This window comes from Rana temporaria, chromosome 12 (assembly GCF_905171775.1).
Source record: "Rana temporaria chromosome 12, aRanTem1.1, whole genome shotgun sequence".
Taxonomy (NCBI): Eukaryota; Metazoa; Chordata; class Amphibia; order Anura; family Ranidae; genus Rana; species Rana temporaria.
The window spans coordinates 67,622,261-67,642,836 of record NC_053500.1 but is presented as its reverse complement, the minus strand read 5'-3'; the positions used below and the strand labels follow the sequence as shown (position 1 = coordinate 67,642,836).

General features: G+C 44.3%; 1 protein-coding gene across 2 annotated transcripts in view; it reads right to left on the bottom strand.

Annotated features, from left to right (window-relative positions):
* The window catches only part of LOC120919348 (ETS translocation variant 4-like), a 94,335-nt gene that overhangs the window by 22,445 nt on the left and 51,314 nt on the right, over positions 1-20,576 (bottom strand). For both annotated transcript variants that reach the window (XM_040331463.1, XM_040331462.1), the window contains exon 5: positions 8,893-8,946. In XM_040331463.1, the coding sequence (XP_040187397.1) occupies positions 8,893-8,946 (54 nt within the window). The remainder of the gene's footprint in view (positions 1-8,892; positions 8,947-20,576) is intronic.

Here is a 20,576-nt window from a genome sequence, read left to right as displayed (position 1 = left end):
GCAGTTACAGCAGCATTTAATCTGAAATCCAACATTTTTTATATTGCAGATTACCAATTCTTAGATGTGGTGGCTGCATGTTTTTATTTTAGGATTTTTTCAATTTTCATCTGGTGATCTAGCTAGGAAGTCTGCTCTTGCAGTTACAGGGATGAGACAGACCATATAACACTTACTGGCAGGGGCTCTTCAAAATGGTCAGCTTTTATTCATGCAAAACCTTTATCCCCAACAGAAAACAGTTTGCTGTAATCAACTAAAGTGTTGGCTGGGGTTCAGCTTTCGTTTGTTAGTGCATTTAAATCTGCTACTCCCACCCCCCAGATTGACAATGATGCCGCCCAAATCTGCCCCTGTGCCCTTTCATCCAGAGTGGTGTCCGTTTCCCCTGGTGATCTGGCCAGTAACACACCACCTGTATTAAAGAGTGGGAAAAAAAGCCTTTAAAATTGCAGCCACCACATCCAATGAATGGCAAGCTGCAATATATTGTATTTCTGTTTTTGGGTTAAATACTATTTTAGGAAGTGGTCTAGCATACAGGTCAACAGAGACTATGGTTCACAAAAGGGATCTCTCGCCTTATTGCCTTTTGTATGACTGGAATAGGTGGTTTTAAAGACCTCTTCTGCTGCACCAAGTACAGCTTGCAAGGCCAGTGGAATAAATCGACCCCCCCCCCCTACACACACACACACACACACACACACACACACACACTTCTAGCAGATATGCTTAAAGCTGAACTGCTGGATGCCACACAATTTTTACCTTTAGCTTCCTTTACTTAAAATGCCTATAAATGGCTTAGTTCATGCAACGTCTTCAGGCCCTTTATTTACTTTGCGCTGGAAGAGGATCTTGATACGTGGTGCACATCATGTCCAATGGGTTGGATATGTGGCAAGCCCACCATGCCTGGGAACTTGCAGGCATGGTGGGCAGACTTGACGGTGGTGCTCAGGACTATTCCTGGCAATCAATGGCTCTCGATAGGTCACGACAGTGCTACAAAGATCGTACCCATAAGGAATGAAGTTGTGACATCAGCACTTCACAACTACCTTCATTAATCTGCATGAGGAGATTGTGTGACCAAGAGTCATAATCACCAGAGAGAGAAATATGGGACCTGGTTGCATAAACTGGAGCAACCATGAAATAGAAGAAATATGGGTCAAAAAATAAATAAATATGATAGACTGAAGAAGTGCATTTAAAGACAAGTAAAGAAAACCTTTATGATAATCTAGGCCCCCATTCACACTAGCAGACTGTCAGTTCAGGCGACGCAATCAGACCCTCCAGTCTCCTCTATGGAGAAGCCGGTGTACAAATGGACATATGGCCATTTATTCTCCCCTACAACCAATCAAAACAGAGAGATGAGGATCCGTTCCCCCTTCCATCTAGCAGATCAAAAATGGCAGTTGGGTGTAAACAGACAGGTGACCTGTTTACATCCAACCAGCCATAGAGGACAGAAGGCTGTCTCTGCTCTGCATAAGTGGAGTGGACACAGCCCAGCCATCCGCCTGCTCAGGGAATAGCAGACAGATCCCGCTGAGCTGGCAGAGTCCACCCCATGTGCAGGGACCTAATCCTCATCTGTTCGGCTTTAAGGGCTTATTTACACTAGTGCTAGCCCTCTGAAGAGCAATCCACAATGGAATGAGAGCATTTCACGGTCGGCGAGGAGGCCTTATGTAACCCAATCATTGTCTGTTTTAACCCCTAGGAGCCTGCAACACCACTATGCAACTGTGTGAATTGCACATTGCTACATAGCACTTGCCACGCAGCTCTTTTCACTTAAACGTGTTGTGTGGGGTGGGGTGGGAGGTACGGGCCACTAAACATGACAGCGGTATATTCCCCCCTCACAGCTGCAAGCAATGCAGGTCATCCGTTACAAGCGCTCATGGTAAAAATATTCCAATCTGTTTATGTGGAGGATCAGTGATGATGCAGACATTTTATTATTCTAAGGCAGGGGTCCCCAAACTGTGGCCCTTTGCAAGCCTTCATCTGGCCCTTGGGGCAGTATTGCTCCCAACGATATGAGGCACTACTCCTCCCAATGACACCAACAATGGGGCACTATTTATTCCACTAATAGCAATGGAGCACTATTCCTCCTCCTACTGGGGCCATGTTTATTCTCACTGATGCTCGGCCCTGGGGAATTTTCTACGCCCCACTGGTCAGAATCAGGCCCCCCTCAAGTCTGAAAGACAGTAAACTGGCCCTTTGCTTGAAAAGTATGGAGACCCCTGTTCTAAGGGATTGTTCACAGCAGTGTGTTGTGATAACCGCAACACTCTACCACAACGCATCAAGGACCATATAAGAAGTTGCGGTGCTACCCCAACAAACCTGAACACCACACCTGGGCATCCTACAGACTTGAACTTTCATGCACGTGAACACACATATACAGACATACATACACACAGTTTTAGTGTGCTGGAGTTTTACCAGCACATTTAAAAATAATGTGTTTCCTACCACAATGTGTATTTAACATGTAATGTTGCATAACACACTAGTGGAACAGTCCAATGCATATGGCACATAATACTAGCCACATCATCTTGTTGAATTTTTTATTTTTTTTTAATAAAAAGGCTAAAAAAAAAAAAATGATAAAAATGTTCAGAATGAAACAAATTATATCTGGCTCCCAGCTTCTACTGATCAGCAAGTCCATCTAAGCTTTATATAGGACTACAGCAGTGAAGATGATGATTATCATCTGAAAGGCATAAAATCTATTAGATGGATGTAAATCTACAAGGCAAATGTAATTGCCAAGGTAATAGGAAGGGGTTTGCATCACATTATCCCATGAGACTAGTGGGACACTGGCAGGACCCAAAGAAGCTCTGTAACAACAATTAGAGAAGAGCCAATGACGTATTTAATCTGTTCTCCTGTCACTGTTCTGCCATCCTCTACACCCTGCTTGTTTGTGATGTCCCAGTACAACCACATGACAAATGTCAGGGGATGGTGTAACACCGATGCAAGCGGCTCACTTGGGACATCATTTCCTTCTCTGCAGATTGTGTACAGATCAGAGCTGCCCTAAACACCAAAGCTTTGCCATGCTAGTAAACATTTCAGTTCTGACTGCCGACACATTCCAACCGCTTCCCATGCACGTGTCAGAATGATTCATACTGTTGGCATTGTGCTGTCATATAGGGGGGGTGCCCATATCAAGAGGGGGCGCCCATTTTAAGAGGGGGCATGTAAAACCCCTATTGTGGTATTATTCAGAGATATCGTCTTAGATACAGCTTTCTGTGTAAATCTTACACACAAAGGGAACACTAAACCCAAGAACAAATAAAATGCAATATATTTACAGCTCTTGGGGCCCATTCAAACTATTTGCAAAGGGATGCGCTGGGCAGCATTGCCTGGCACAATCCCAATGCAGAGACCATGAATCTCTCGTTTTCTATGGTGTCCGTTAATACCACTGTGCTGTAAAAAAAAAAAAAAAAAAAAAAAAAACACCCTTTCACACTGAGGCGATTTGAAGGCACTATAACACTAAAAATAGGGCCTGCAAAGCGCCCTGAAAGAGCCGAGGGCTTTCACACTGGAGCGGTGCGTTGGCAGGATGGTAAAAAAAAAAGATGCTAGCCGCATCTTTGAGGCGCTGTAGGAGTGGTGTAGACACTGCTCCTAAAGTGCCCCTGCCTATTTAAATCAATAGGTAGCGCCGCCGAACCGCCAGGCGGTATTAACCCATTTTGGCTGCTAGCGGGGGTTAAAGGCTCCCCGCTAGCAGCCAAATAGCACCGCAAAGACAGTAATGCGCTGATAAAAATAGCGGTGCTTTACCGCCGATGCCCCCACCGCCCCAGTGTGAAAGGGCTAAAGAGTAAAGCAATTTGTGGCCTGCCTGTGGGATCCCTATGGAAGGTGGAAAGCACTATAGCAAGCACCACCAATACAGTGAGGTCACCAACTTGGCATGGGCCTTGCAATTCTCAACAAATGCAAAAAAAGGGTTCTCTGATCGGAAAGGGTGGAGATTGTGACATCACTGCTTCGCCTCACCCAATCAGAGAATGCTGTAGTCCAGAGGTAAAGTAACGGGAGGGCATTTGGTGTCCTGCCCTTTTATACCTCCCCCACTACTTTACCCCAAGATTATGGTGTTAGCGGTGCCTACTACAGGGATCTCATAGGTATGGCGCATGTACACTTACATTGGTCCAAGCTGGACTAATGTAATGAAAATTTTCCTTGAAGGGATTGTAAAGGTTCGTTTTTTATTTTCTAAATAGGTTCCTTTAAGCTAGTGCATTGTTGGTTCACTTACCTTTTCCTTCGATTTCCCTTCTAAATGTTTTGTCTTAACTTCTCACTTCCTGTTCCTCCTCAGTAAGCTGTTCTGGCTGACTAACCCCCATGGATGATGGGGGCAAGCTTACAGAGGAGAAAGAGGAAGTGAGAAATTCAGACAAAGAAAAAAATACATTTAGAAGGGAAATGGAAGGAAAAAAACCAACAATGCACTAGCTTAAATGAACCTATTTAAAAAATAACAAACCTTTACAACCCCTTTAACTGGAATTCAGCTTTAAAGACACAGCCTTCAGCCTCTCTCCAGCTTGAAAAACTGGATAAAGGTAGCCCAGATAAAAAAAAAAAGCACATACTAGAACATAAAATGCAGCATATGTCTTGTCTGGGTGCATATTTAATAAAAATGATTATATATATATATATATATATATATATATATATATTACACACACACACACACACACATACATACATACACATACACACACACACATATATACACACAGTATTAGATATTATATTATAGCAGTTCTTCAATTGGATGCAGCATGACGGCACAATGACCCACAGAAAGCACACCAATCCGTATTCTCAAAGCCGAGTGGTAATTGAGGGTTCCAGCCCTCTTCCTCTTTACACACTTCTTTACTATTCTGGAGACTTTTGAGGTTTATTGGGCTCCAAGCGTGAAATGTGGCACACTTGGTACAGGATTTCAGTAAAAGGGAGACGACCGGGTACTGCACTGGCACACACTGATCCCTCCCTTCCCTATGCCAGCACCTGAATCTTTTTGCTGAGGGAGCAGGCAGGAAATATGCGGGACAGGAGCCCGGGCCTACAGGGGTTAAAGTAAGGACACACAAAGCCCTGTACTGTACATTGTTCAGGGACAAGTCTGAACGTGACACACCCACAGGCCAGACCAGACACTTCCGAAACAGCTCGGCACAATCTGTTGTGGATGCAATCTTTTCAAAGGCTTGGCATGTTGCTGCCATAACAGAGGGAAAGGCAGACAGACACAACTGCTTACTCCTTTATCATTCCTCTGCCCTGCATCTTAATGGCTGACTACATAAAAGGTGCCAAACGTCCCCCCCCCCCCGAGCTGCTGCAATAGAGGATGTTGTATAGGTAATCTGTGTGCAGACACTTCCCTTTATGAAATGCATGCACTTAGCCTCTTGATTGCGGAGGAATAAAAGTGGGTCTGGTGTCCAGTATCCAGTCAATGCAGAGTCTAGCACGTGACGAGCGGGAACTGGAAGACTACAAGAGAGTGGAGCACTAATGACCTCTAATGGAATATTGCATTACACCACAGACTGGAAGAGCTTGCTGCACGGGTGGAGGTGGTGCTGCAGACCTTTATCTACTGTACATCCAAGATAATGACTGGAAGAAAATGCAATGTCTTCCCTTCACACTGATAGCCACGTGGAATCTTTATCTGGGCCGGTTTATGACCATTTACAAAAGCATACACTGACACCAGGCACTGCTAAAGATGAATCTCAGGGATCAGTAGGTCATACAGAGCTACACTAGTCTAAGCCAGTGTAACCATGTATATACTACACTGGAAACCACCAAGTACACACCAATACTCCCTGATCCCCACTTTCTTCCAGGTCCCAGGCTGAGTCATTGTGAACACAGGTCAGCATACCTCCCAACTTTCAAACTTGGGAAGGAGAAGCCGGTAGTGTGCTCGGCACCCTGCCGCAAAAATGCTTGTGGCCAAACTTTGCAGTATGAAGGGCCTAAGGGGCATGGCTAAACAAAACCCAGGCGTTGGATATATACTGGGGGGGGCACTTTGGGAGGGGAGAGGAGTTGTGGTAGAGTTGGGGACAGATATATGTTGGGTGAGGGGTGCTCTGGGAGGGGAGAGGACTTATGCTAGGATATGGGGTAGAGTTGGGGACAGATATATATTGGGTGAGGGGAGGGGGACTTGTGCTAGGATATGGGGTAGAGTTGGGGACAGATATATATTGGGTGAGGGGAGGGGGACTTGTGCTAGGATATGGGGTAGAGTTGGGGACAGATATATATTGGGTGAGGGGAGGGGACTTGTGCTAGGATATGGGGTAGAGTTGGGGACAGATATATATTGGGTGAGGGGAGGGGACTTGTGCTAGGATATGGGGTAGAGTTGGGGACAGATATATATTGGGTGAGGGGAGGGGGACTTGTGCTAGGATATGGGGTAGAGTTGGGGACAGATATATATTGGGTGAGGGGAGGGGGACTTGTGCTAGGATATGGGGTAGAGTTGGGGACAGATATATATTGGGTGAGGGGAGGGGGACTTGTGCTAGGATATGGGGTAGAGTTGGGGACAGATATATATTGGGTGAGGGGAGGGGACTTGTGCTAGGATATGGGGTAGAGTTGGGGACAGATATATATTGGGTGAGGGGAGGGGACTTGTGCTAGGATATGGGGTAGAGTTGGGGACAGATATATATTGGGTGAGGGGAGAGGACTTATGCTAGGATATGGGGTAGAGTTGGGGACAGATATATATTGGGTGAGGGGAGAGGACTTATGCTAGGATATGGGGTAGAGTTGGGGACAGATATATATTGGGTGAGGGGAGGGGGACTTGTGCTAGGATATGGGGTAGAGTTGGGGACAGATATATGTTGGGTGAGGGGTGCTCTGGGAGGGGAGAGGACTTGTGCTAGAATGTGGGGTAGAGTTGGGGGGACAGATATATATTGGGTAAGGGGTGCTCTGGGAGGAGTGAGGACCTGTGCTAGGATGTGGGGGGTAGAGTTGGGGACAGATATATATTGGGTAAGGGGTGCTCTGGGAGGGGAGAGGACCTGTGCTAGTGCCAGCAATACTCTCCCCCAGTTTAACCTTTCAGCAAAAATATGCATCTGCTCACTCATCCTCACAAATCCCCCATCTCCCTGCTGATTGACAGCAGCGTGAGCCAATAAGTCTACCATAAATTTGCCAATATGCTGTACATACTAGTACAATATGGCATAAGCCTCCTGGCACTTTTTTTATTTCCATTTAATTTTTCATTGCACCAAAAGGGGACCTGCAGAATTGTTTTCAACGCAGCACAAGGCAATGCACAGCATGTGTCATGTTACTACAGCATAAAACAGTAAGGTCTAAACGAGCCCCAAGTGTTAAAAAAGGGGAATTAAAAAACAAAAACCAGTCTACCTGAAATGCCCGTTCACCCTATTGCGATGCAGGAACCAGCGCGTAGAACTCGCAGGCAGTTCACACTGCCGTAGGCGAACCGCTGTGGGCGTCAATATCACAGTGCGAAATGTGAATTCAGACATGAACGTGAAAACCTATGTGATCCGATTCTTGTGCGGACGGAAAAAAGAAAGCGGCTTACACGATTTTGGTCCGAATGCGATGCAAATTCAGCCAATTTGTATGGCTGAATTTGCATCGCACAGACATCACACAAGTGTGAACTGCCACTAAAGAGTAACACACACACTTCCGCTCTCCCATCTAGGGGATTATTTAGTGTCACTTTAACAATGTACATGGCAAGGATTTTAACTTTTTTGTAGATTCCGATCTTTTGTTATTTGAAAGGAATAGCCGTTTGTGTCCATGAGCAAAGTGAATCTGTATGGGAGTGGTTTTATAATCCTCAGTCAGCTGCTGTGCCTGCAGGGCTCTAATAAAAGGGAAGTGGCTGGGTCTGCATCCCTTTAGAAGTAAAATTTCCCTTTGGGAAAGGGGATAGCCAAAATCGAATTTTATAACTGGTTCAGACTTCTTGGAAAAAAAATCAGTGAGCCAATCTCACAAGCTGGAAATGACATTTCTTGGGGACTTGATATATACCATTTATATACAGAACACCTCCAGGTAGCCATATTGCATTTTACAGAAAATTACAGAGCTTCAGATTAAAAAGGAAAGGTCATTTGTAATAAAATTCATTTACAATAGGACGACTTGTGTCGCAATTGATAAATAAAATTCAAAATCTACATTTATATTCGCCATTTTTCCTCCATGAAAGTGGAGTAAACCTTTAATAAGGGTATGCAGAGAAAACTAACTGGAGCCGTTGAATGGGTGAATTGGATGTGTTCTGCCTTTGACAAGTTCAGGTGAAAGATGCAGGCAGATGGGTTGCACTTGTACAATGAAGTCATGTAAAATACATGAATCAGACACCTGCTCCATTCTGCTTAATAAGGGTGATGTCTGCAGTGTAAACGCAGCATGCTACACAAAGCCCAACATGAAAACCTGGAACAAAGAATGTCGCTAGCAAACATCACATTCCACCGAGATCAGCGCACATTCCCTGCTGCAACACGCTCATTCTTCTGGCCTAAAGATTGGCATTCCTAAGAACGTCCCATGGCTCCACCGTCCAAACCACACCCACGGCTCCACCGTCCAAACCACACCCACGGCTCCACCGTCCAAACCACACCCACGGCTCCACCGTCCAAACCACACCCACGGCTCCACCGTCCAAACCACACCCACGGCTCCACCGTCCAAACCACACCCCAATAGCAATGTATACATGAAACATGGAGAACTACTTACGGTTCTCTGACTGGAGGTCCTGCAGAAACTGCTCGTCACTGTCCGGAACTTGAGCTAAAGAAAAGGAACACAGAAAACGTTACAAGAAATTCTTCCAACCAGTGACACTAAACTTTACATTAAAAAGAAAAAAAAACTACACATGTATTCTTAACCCAATTAAAAAAAAAAGTAAATTGCTCTCAGCCGTCAATTATTTTTTTGCTGCTGTGATCCGAATTGCTGTTAGGAGGGTGGTTACGTTCATTCGCCATACGTAGAACTGTAGCCACCCCCTCGTTTTCTCCCAAGATGTGTAGTGTGCAGAATTGAGGGGGAAAAGGAGAGGATCAGGAGGACTTTTCAAAGAGGCAGAAAAACACAGTAAAACTTAATTTCACGAAAAAGATTACAGGGTCATCAAGTAGTGGCTGTGTGTGGATGATTTTGGAGAAGAACATTTAGTGTCACTTTAACATTTTTAATGCATCTACAGTGGTCTTACTACAGACATCCAAACGAGTGATTATACACAAGGGCAGGAAGGAGGATGGGTATTGATTGTGAAAGCTTTGAGTACTTGTGGTAAATAACTAAAACAAAACCATTAAGGGCTCATTCACAGCACAATACACAAACATGTGCTGGCGACGCACACGGAACTGCTTTTTTTTCCCCCTGTACTGGCATCAAGGCCTACAACTTTGTATTTTTATATAGCCATTTACATGCGCGTGTGTGTGTGTGTGTGTGTGTGTGTGTGTGTGTTGTGACAGAACACCTGTATGGTGTGAACAGGGCAAAGCAACCGTTTTCATTGCATCTTAATTGATCAATGCAGCTCAATGAATATGGTGTCAATGAGCTGGGCTGTCACCAGGACAGGAATAGAGGGGAAATATCAGTCACTGATCGGCCCCCCCCCTGTATTACTCACCTGAGCCCATTTGACCCTTTGGTAGAAACGCACTCTAGCTCTCTGGCTGGGGATCTCGGCTCTTGATTGGATAGATTGATAGCAGCCATTGGCTCCCGCTGCTGTCAATCAAATCTAATGACGCGGGCGCCGTGGCAGAATCTGGCATTCTGGGTCTATGGATACAAGTTGGACTTGGGAGTGCGCCCGCAAAGTAACCCCCTGCAAGAGCTACCCCAGAAGTCGTGATCGGGGCCACACTGCAAAATGAACTGCACAGTGGAGGCAAGTATGATGAAATGTTTGTTTTTTTTAAATGAGGGTTTACAAACCCTTTACTTGGGCTGGTAACCTCACACTAGAGGATTTCCTCACTTCCTGTTATGGCTACAGGACAGGAAGTTACAGCAAGTATAACTTCCCCAATTGGACACAGGTGGCAAACAGCTGAAAGGGGGTTAGGCAGGCCATACAGGATTCCTTTTCATCCAACCAGCAGGTTGAAAGAAAATTAAATAGATTCCCTCATCCAAACACTTGATGTGAATGGGGGGGATCACTCCTGCTGAGCCATTGTATTCCAACAGTGAGCCTTCCCTGCTGTCAGAATACACTGATCAGCACTGCTGGTTTTATCCAGCCGCACTGATCAAGCAGAATTGTGCCAGCAGGCTGGTTGTACAGAAGTTAATGAAGAGGGTGACTTTTGCACAACCACCTTGCCCATACATGGAAATTCAGCCAGTCTGTGGAACTGGTCACATTTCCATCCATCTATGGCTGACTTTATAAAAGCGACAGCGTCATTTACCTGCCTGTAATGTAAGACAATGGCTCTGGTGAACACAACCCTTAAAGTGGACCTGTCACAGGAGAATCATGGGAGGTCATTGGGTTCTGTCTGGGAGAAGGTTGGGTCCATGGCTGTCATACTAATCCAATGTCTTCATTTCTTTCCAAGCCCCTGCCGGGGCCAAGTGGCCCTAATTTACAGAACACTGGTTCCAGCTCTGTGATTACTAGGACTGAAGAGCTATACAGCCAGGGAACTAGCATTTTCCATGAGGCAAGAAATCACAGGCCTGACTTTCCCTTATGACAGGAGAGGATTGTGCTCGGCTTCAGCTGCCTGCACGGCACTTGTCAGTACTGACAGGGTCTAAGTATATGGCCATATAAAGTCTCATCCTGTATAAAGGGGTCACTCTTCCGGGATGGGACCTCACACAGGTCACATGACCAGACTCCATCTGACCAACACATATCCTGACAAACATGGCCACTAGCATCCAGGGGAGAAAGTCTGAGCAGACTCCACAATTCTACAGATAAGGTCTGGTATAATAAAACAGTAAATCACTCGCACTATATATGGTAATTAGCGATAAACTTGCTGCTGTTCATGACACATCAAAAATGCAAAAAATGGAAAGACCACAGCGCAAACAAGATTAATTGGATAATAGTAAAGTGCTAGTATGTGCAAAAACACAATTAGTGACATTTTCATAAAGCATGTAGCCAGTGAAAATTCAAAACACAAACACACGTTGCCATATATACAATAACAACACTTATTTTGCAAGTGATGTGCTTAAACTAAATGTGTAAAAAAACAAGTGAAAATTCATAAAACCAGCATGTAGCCAGTGAAAGTTCAAATAAATGTGCAAAAATTTGTGCTGAAATCATCGATATCCGTACAGGTGACAACGTGCCCCCCCCCCCCCTTTGTGATTAGATTCACCAGGGGAAGCGAAGATCCTCGGTCAGGTTTTTATTGCCCCGTCTCCTTATCAGGAAGATTATCTTCTCACTTCTGGTGTCACAGGGAGAGGAAGTGATGGGAATCCCACCAATGGAGACAGAGATAACAAAAACTTGTTGGATCAAGCAGGAGAGAGTTATGCTCCTTTCACACTAGCAGCAGAAGTCATGCGTAGCAGATCGCTTTTCAAAGGCAGCTTTCAGGTGATCAGGAGGCAATACTGCCACTTTTTATTTACCGCCAAAAGCGATTTTGCATTGCAGGACGGCGCCAAGACTGAGCCAAGTGTTAAGCTCTTGGTTGTATTTACTTACATGGGGGAGTATGACAGGCAATGCCATCAGTAAAGCTCAACATGACGTGTTTAATAAAGTGTTCTGTATTCACCTGAGTGGCATAATGACCACTTTTAGGTGGGTGGGCATGGGGTAAAAAAAAAAAATTCCCATTTTTACCACTCCCTGACTTGTCCATGTGACAGGAGCCCAAAAACATGGGGTTTGTATTGCTGCCCATGTTGGTCAGTAAAACCATGGCTCAGCTGTAATGTTTTTACCACCCCCCAACCAGAAGTGTGGGTCAGGTTCAGCAAGTGGTACTGTTCTCTGAACTAGGGTGACCACATTTCCAAACTACCATTCAGGGACACCCTCCCTTCCCAAAAATCAGCTTGTGCTGTAACGAATCACAGAGCAGTGATTGGACACAAGAGGCAGGATTTAGGATTTCTCCAATCACAAGCAGGGGGCGGGATTGTGCTCCTCCAGGCATTTCCGGCCAGGACAAGTACTGTCAGTGAGTAAAGCAGTGATGGGTCGGCCTTTTTTGGCGTTATCAGATTGGCCGGGGGGGGGGGGGGGGCGGGTAGCTGTGTCAGTTTCATTCCGGGACATGTATTGTCCTGGAATGAAGGTGCCCGGGACAGACCTGCAAAATGCGGGATTGTCCCGGGCAATCTGGGACACGTGGTCACCCTACTCTGAACATAACAGGGGATCAGCCTTTGCAGCTATGGGGTAAAAATGTAGCTCAACCACCCTTTACCACCCCCAACCGCAAATGTAAACAAAACCTTATTGTCACATTAGAAAGATGGTGGTTGATTTTGCTTAATTGAGATGACTGACAAAAACCTGGCAGAGGTCCTCACCGTTTTCCACTTTCTATAAAAATAAAAGTTTGTTGTGTTTCTAATAAAGTTCCACGTTCCTATAAAAGGCATTTACTGACCCCCTCCATCATAAAAACATGCAGTGTTGAGTCATGAGCCAGCTTGGATGTTTAGCACAGAATTGCTCTAAAAATACAAACCACAGCCGAGTGTTCGCTGCAGGAAGGCCGGGCGCTTTTTTTTTTTATTTCCTCTTATTTTGGGTGCCGTTCCTGATTGGTCTACTAAAGCCAGCAGAAACCCACAGCCAAAAACACTGAAAGATGATCCGCCCGTCTTCCTTATTTTTCCAGCAGTAAAACGCGATGAGAGATCTGTAGTCCGGGTCACAGAGTGCAGCACACCATGTTATGTGAATGGATTGCCCAACACTCAGGTGATCATTGAGGAAAGTGACAGCACGCTGGCTGCGGGCACTACACACCAATAAACATGGCCAGCAACATTTCTTAAAGTGGAACTAAACCCATCCATTTAACCCTTTCCCAAACTGGTCAAGGCATGTGTAAATAATGCCAAGTGTCACAGTTGCTTGTGTTCTCATCTGAACTGTCAAGCCATCAAATGGCTGGTGTCACTGATCACATGTACAAAGGGAAAACATGCAGCTTCCTTGGCTGTAAAGGAAAGGATGGTCTAGTTCTGCTTTAGCTTATACACTTTGTTACACTTCTCAATATATTCCAATCCATAGGAGATCTGAACCTGGCAATCGTTAGATGGAAAGCCCAAATGGACAACATTTGCTGAAGCACTATGTATTGCCATGTATTTCTCTCTAGAACAGGGGTCTTCAAACTACGGCCCTCCAGTTGTTCAGGAACTACAATTCCCATCATGCCTCGTCATGTCTGTGAATGTCAGAGTGTTACAATGCCTCATGGGATGTGTAGTTCCGCAACAGCTGGAGGGCCGTAGTTTGAGGATCCCTGCTCTAGAATATACAGTACTTGTCCCTTCTCTTCCACCCTTCGGTGTGCTGCAGCTACGTTCCATCTATATGCATGCACTCCAAAGATGGCTTTGGGTCTTGGGAGGCTTTCTGCTGGCGACACTGGTGGATCATACAAGGCACATGAGCTCACCGGCATGTATTCTCCATGGAGAACGAGAGAGCAAAGCCACCCCCTATAACAGGAAATGCTCTTAAAGGGTCTTTATGGCAGGATCATTGGGTATTGTTTTCATGCAACATGTTAAACTTATGAACTATACAAACGTCTTTAGATTTACCAACTATATAAAGGCCTGTGTGACTGGATGGAATACTGTAAAAGTTTGTCTGTATTATATATCGTAGTTGTGTTGTCCATGCACAGTTACATACATCATACTGTATACAGCCATTCATTACTATGGGTGGATGTCCCTCCCAGGTACTGAAATATGTACACAATTTATGCAAGATACCCAAAAGCCATCTCTGTTTATGAGGCCCCAGTCAACTCCAGTGAAATGTAAAACTTGCCCTTGCGGAGACAGCCGATTGGAGGAAATGCACACCCCCCCTCCAAATAGGCAGAGCCTTTCAGAGCTGTCCTGTGAGAAAGCCCTGGTTTACACGGGTGCAATTTGCAGCAATTGCCGGCAATGGCACCATCCTAATCAGTGCGACACCGCATCTGCGGCGCTACACCAATTTCAAAAAGTAATTTCTGTACTACTTTTTGCGATTTCGGCCCGCGATTTGCATTGACATCTGTGCAGAAACTGCACAGATGTCTCCAATTGTGGCCGAAATCGGTACCGACAAGCGGGAGCCAAATCGTGAGAGTTCAGCTGAAATCCCGCAGCTCAGTGTGAATCTGGGCTAAAGCAGCCTTCTTCTATAGACACAAATTTCAGCCTGGTTTTATCACATGTCAGAACTTGTCGGATGTTATGCTGATAACAGAAAGAAAGAGCAGGAGAAAGGAGCAGGGAAAAGCAATGGGATCAAGTGCTTTGAAGAGAGATAAGAAAACACTGCAGATATATGTACCCAGCTCAAATTTCATGAATTGGGTTTACATCCACTTTAAAATTAGACGGATCTTTTTGTTGTCAGTGGGTAAACTTACAAAGTCAGCAGGGATCAAATACTTTTGATGGATATGTTTTATACAGTGAGGGGAAAAAGTATGTGTGCAAATCCCATATTATGAACCAACAAATTCTAAAGTGCTCTAGTGCAAATCCCATCTATATGTCCACGTTTGAATAAAAAAAAAAAAAAAAGAAGTTTAGTAAAATGTGAACATAGAGAAGGGATTTGCACTAGAGCACTTTAGAATTTGTTGGTCCATAGGATAGGATTTGCACACATTCCCTTTTGATACATTAGAAGTTTTGTATAGTATACTTTTCACGCGGACACCTATATGTAGGACACAGTCAATATCCACTGTTGTATATTTAAACACTAAGCATTTAAGAGTTACAACACAGGAACTACACATATGCTAAATTATTGCAACAGTAACACTATTGAATCAAATCGAGAGAGGAGGGAAAAAAATAAAATAAAAAATAAATAAAATCGCTCCCCCTTGCACATCGCGGTTGTTCTGATGAACTTTAATTGCGCCCACTCAATTTTGACAGCAGCAGTCACCGATTGATCATACAGGTACGGTTCACATTTCTCCTAGATTTTTTATTTTAAAATAAAAAACATTGTATACTTAAATCAGTTCTGTGTAATGGGATTACACAAAGCAATCCTTTAACGCCTTCTATGGGTTCCCATGCCAGTGCTCTCTGTCTCATCTCCAAGTGCCCCCTCAGCACCAGGGGTTCAAGGAAAGAAAAATCGATTGATTCTGCCAACAGACACTGCGCCACTGTATTCGGACAGCAAGAGGTTTCCACACCGCCTGAAAACAATGATATAGCTGCTGGCTATAGCCATTGGCAGTGATAGTATGCAAAAAAAAAAAAACCCAGACCAGTTGTACTACCAACTTCAGTACAACCAGCCTTAAGCGCTCTGGCTTCACTGCCCGGTTCCCTACGGCGCATACGCGAGTTACGCTGCGCCTGCGAATTGGTTCCCGCTGTGTACTGGGAGCCGAGTGTTCCCAGCACACAATGGGGGGGGGGACGGGAGGTGACGTAATGCCCGCAGTCTGCCCGAGACTGTGTGGCCGGAAGTGGGTGCAAATACTTTAGACCGGTATCTGCACCCCCTGAAAGGTGTCAAATGTGACACCGGAGGGGGGGGGGGGGGGGTGGAGGGTTCCTATCAGCGGGAGTTCCACTTTAGGGTGGAGCTCCGCTTTAAGTCCGTTTTTCAAAAGAACACAATGGTCAGTTATTTACATAAAACCTTTATCTCACAAAAGGAAAAAGAAAAAAAAAGTATCTAAATCTCATCTACATCTAACACTCCCCTCCCCCGCTCAGAATGACAACGCTGCTGCCTGCTGTGCCCATTCATACAGTACGTCTAGACAGGTGATGTTACTGGCCTGGTGAAAAAAAAAAAAAAAAAAATAACAAAAAAGGGAAAGGAGGGAAAGAAAGTCTAAAGAAAACGAATGCAGTCACCACATCCAATAATTGGTAAGCTGCAATATATTACATTTTTGGTTTTAGGTTTAAAACCTCTTTAAATGCAACATGTGCATTAAAAGAATAATGTTCACCTTGTATGAAAAAAAAAAAAAAAAAAAAAAAATCCAGCAGTGTGCATTTATTTTTTTTTATATATTAAAATTGTGACAGCGACATTGGGGAGAAGATCCCTGGCTCGCTGTCACTACAGGCAGTGGGTTGGGGAGCAGCTGCAGCATTCAGCTTACATGTTCCATCCTAAAAAATGGGTGGAACATACATGTTCCCAAAAGGTGAACTTCTCTGAATATGCAATGTTAATTTTTGTACACACTAATGAAATGGTAACAAGAACAAAACAGATTTTTAGCACTGTAGCATGTAGGATACATCTTGACTAGTGATGCTCTGCTCAAAGTGTGTTTTACCTTTAGGCCTCACGCACACTCAACCATTTTTTAAATTCTGGTCTTAGGGGTGTCTGGTATTTTTTCTCTGCCTCTAAATGCCCTTGCATGTTAGCTTATGATGGGTGGAGCCTCCTAGTGACGTCATCACGTACCCAAGTGAACCATCAGATTACCAGCTGGGATTTTTTTCTTCTTTTTTTAACAATGTGCATTGTCCTTATACATTTGTAAGTTAATTTTTAATACAATACAAAATTTTAATTCTCTTGGAAGTAGCAATTTCAAAGTAGCAAGGTCAGGGCAATTTCAGGTGCTACGTGATAGACATCTGTGTGGCTTCATGCACAGATGTCTACTGAAGTCGCACCTGAAATCAGCAAAATTAGTGCAGGAACTACTTTTGCAAATCGGTGCGCCACCACAAAATCTGTGTCGCACCGATTGGACCAGTGCCATTGCCCCCAATAGGCTGCGACTTGTCATGCGATTTGATCTCTCAAATCACATGACAAATCGCTTCAATGTGAACCTAGGTTTACACTGATCAGCTGCGATTGGCTCTTTGTCCTGATCTATTATCAGCTGTGTCTGAAGGACACAGCGATCACGTCTAACAGAAAGGTATGAGTTCATGCACACAGAAGCATATCAAGACAGGAAAAAATAAAATAAAAAAATATTGCCAGACCAGGAGCAGTGACGTTTTGGCAGGAAAAAAGACTGACGCGCAGATGTATACGTTAAAGGCTAAGCACATTTATTCTTTCCAATTAAATTAATTGATGCCCAGTAGGGCTGAAACAACTAATCGATTATGAAATGAATCAATTAATCGGCCAGTAACATAATGAAGGTAAAAAAGACTAAAATTGGCCCTTTAGAGTACAAAAAGAGCAAATCGCTACTGTAACTACTACTTTTACTGTCCCACAGTAAAAAAAATTAACCCCTTACAGTAGCGATTTGCTCTTTTTATACCATTATGTTACTAAACATCTCAGGCCTGGGTCACACCTCTGTTTTTTGGTGCTTTTTGCAGAAACACACTACAGTGCATTTACATGGTTTCCTATGGGACACGTTCACATCCATGATTTTTTCAGCTGCTGCGTATTTAGAAAGAGCAAGGACTTTATTTTTAATGCAAAACGCAGATTTTTTTGGTTTAATATACTTCAATGGAGAAGCTACAGAAAAGCATGTAATGCGTTTTTTGCAGCAATTTGTGTTTTTTAATCTGCTCAGCAGCAAAATTACTTAAGGTTATTAACCGATTAATCGAAACAATAAAAATCGGCCAACTAATTGATTATGAAAATGATCGTTAGTTGCAGCCCTAATGCCCAGGATCTTGATGAGTCTACATGCATTACACACGTTTACAAGTGTTTTTTGCCAAAACGCAGATGCCAGGAGGAAAAGGCGTCTAGGAGAGATGGTCAAAGTGTCTGGTCTGCATGGGGTCCTCGTAGTGCGTTACCATTAAGGGCCAAGCCAAATTCATCACCCAGTCTACTGCTGTTCTTCTGGACTGTGGGAGGAAACCACCCCAAATCCGTATTGACAATACATATGCCACGCAGGTACAGTACTTCTCTAGTCACATGAAAGCCAAGGACCTGATGTCATGTAATCCCACGACTTGTACTTATAGGTTTGGTCATGGTGACTAGTTGATGAAACAGTCACACTGCATATGCAAAGGTGACTTCTGATCACTACTTATGGCAGTTTCTCATACAAACCTAAAAACAAATGTACCCATGCCATGGACGTACCCAACTGTACTCCTTGTGTTGCACCATTCTACACAGCCATGTTTGTTACATTGAAAAACAAAAAAACAAAGCCATTTCTTGTGTCTGCTAATCATTTCCCTTGCAGTGTGCATTAATCAATAACACATGCCTCCGTAACTCCAGCAACGTCACCACCTTAGGTCTGCAGGTCACCCGCTGCACACCCTCCATTTACAGTAGGATGGTCACTTTCCTCGGGATCAGTGAGGGAAGACAGGGCCCACACCTGTGCTACACTCATGTTAATCATCAATCATCTCCATTCACATGCTATGCAGACCTGCGCTGTGTCAATACTACCTAAATCGGAAAAATAAGACGCAACACAAAACAGGCCATCTAAAATTAGTACCTCAGTTAATAGGTTAGGGATTGCACTCTGACATTTGGGAAGGAAGTATTATTGTCCGCTGGTGACTGAGTAACATTAGTCGAGGACCCAGCACTGAACTGGCAGCGTTACTTCCGGTGCATTCCAATATTCAATCCTCAGATAGCACAAACTATTTATAAGCATTGGCATGTTGGCACAAAGTGCTGAAAGGTGATATAGGAAGTAAAGGATCTGTGCTAAGTGAGCAGAAGGCTTCAGATGTGCTGGGCCAAGGTTAGCGCCACAATTCAAGGCATGCTAATCACAGAACACTTATATTCTACATTTAGGAGAGAAGAAAAATGGAGTTAAAGATTTAACAGTGTACGGCATTTCTAATACATATAATCTAGCCGATTTCCCCAACTCTCTAGGGGGAGCTGAAAGAATACAAAGTGTCTGTGTGTGATGTCAGATCGGTTGCCATGAATTACTGCTACCCTATTAATGCCCAATAAACCCTCTGGGGGCCACAAAGCATTTGCAACACTTTTCTAGAATTAGAATCATACTAGAAAGTGTCATTTATGAAAGCCGTGCGACAAGGTTCTTCCTGTAACACTTACATTTTGGACCTGCGACTAACAAATTCATTAAATATACCACATCTGTGATAAGAAAAGTGAAGGTACATGTATACATAAATAGTCTGTCAGATTCAGAGACACCCTATGGACGGTTCTGTCGCAAGCAGCAACATTTGTTGCACGGACAGATTTTACAAGTGTGACTCTAATAATCCCAGGGGATGTAGTTATCATTGCAATTCAGGCTGCATGTACTGTAATAAATACGCTTCAGTTTTTTTTTTTTTTTTCAGTGTTGCAACAAGGGGTTAAAATACCCTGTGCTGGCAGTACCTAGGATAGTCAGCTTCCTGCTCTTGCACACATTGGCCTGACTCTCCAGTGGTCCGACATCCCCCCCCATTACACACTGCTCAGGAAGCATACATGACAGTTTAAAGTGTTTGTACAGATTATTTTAGTGGACTTGCACAGAGCAGCCCCAATCCTCTTTTTGGGTTCCCCTTCTGTGCTCCTGTCCCCTCCTTCCTGTTAAGCGCCCCCACAGCAAGCAGCTTGCTATAAGGGAAGCCCAAGCCGAGATGCACCTCTGTGTGTCCATTCAGACAAGGAGCTGCAGTTTGGCCCCACCCCATCTCCAGATTGGCTAACTGACGGATTGACAGCAGCAGGGGCCCATGTCTCAGCCATTCAGGAGGGAGAGTCCCAGATGGCCAAGATACTCGGACATCGTTGGATAGAGATGGGGCTCAGGCAAGTATTAGGGGGGTTGCTACACACAGAAGGCGTTTTATCTTAAATGCATAGAATGCATTAAGATGGAAAAAAAAAAAAAAAACACTTTACAGCCACTTTAACCTTAATTTACACATTTGACGGCAGTGTTCTCTTTAAAAGGGTTGTAAAGGCAGGCGTTCATTTTATGCATTAAGAGAATCCATCTGTGTGCAGCAGCCCCCCCTTCCCAGCCAGCTTAATACTTACCCAAGTCTCATCTCTATTAAGTGATGTCCACAAGTGTCTAGGCTAGGGTGACCAGACATCCCCAGTTTCAGGGGACAGTCCCCCTGATTGAGGACACTGTCCCCGGACCAAGTCTGTCCCTGGTTTTGTCCCCAGATTGGATTTAATAGGGGCAGGGGCAATTTCAAAGACAATCAGTGCAAAAAAAAAAAAAAATTGAATTACACCCCCCCCCCCCTGCCGT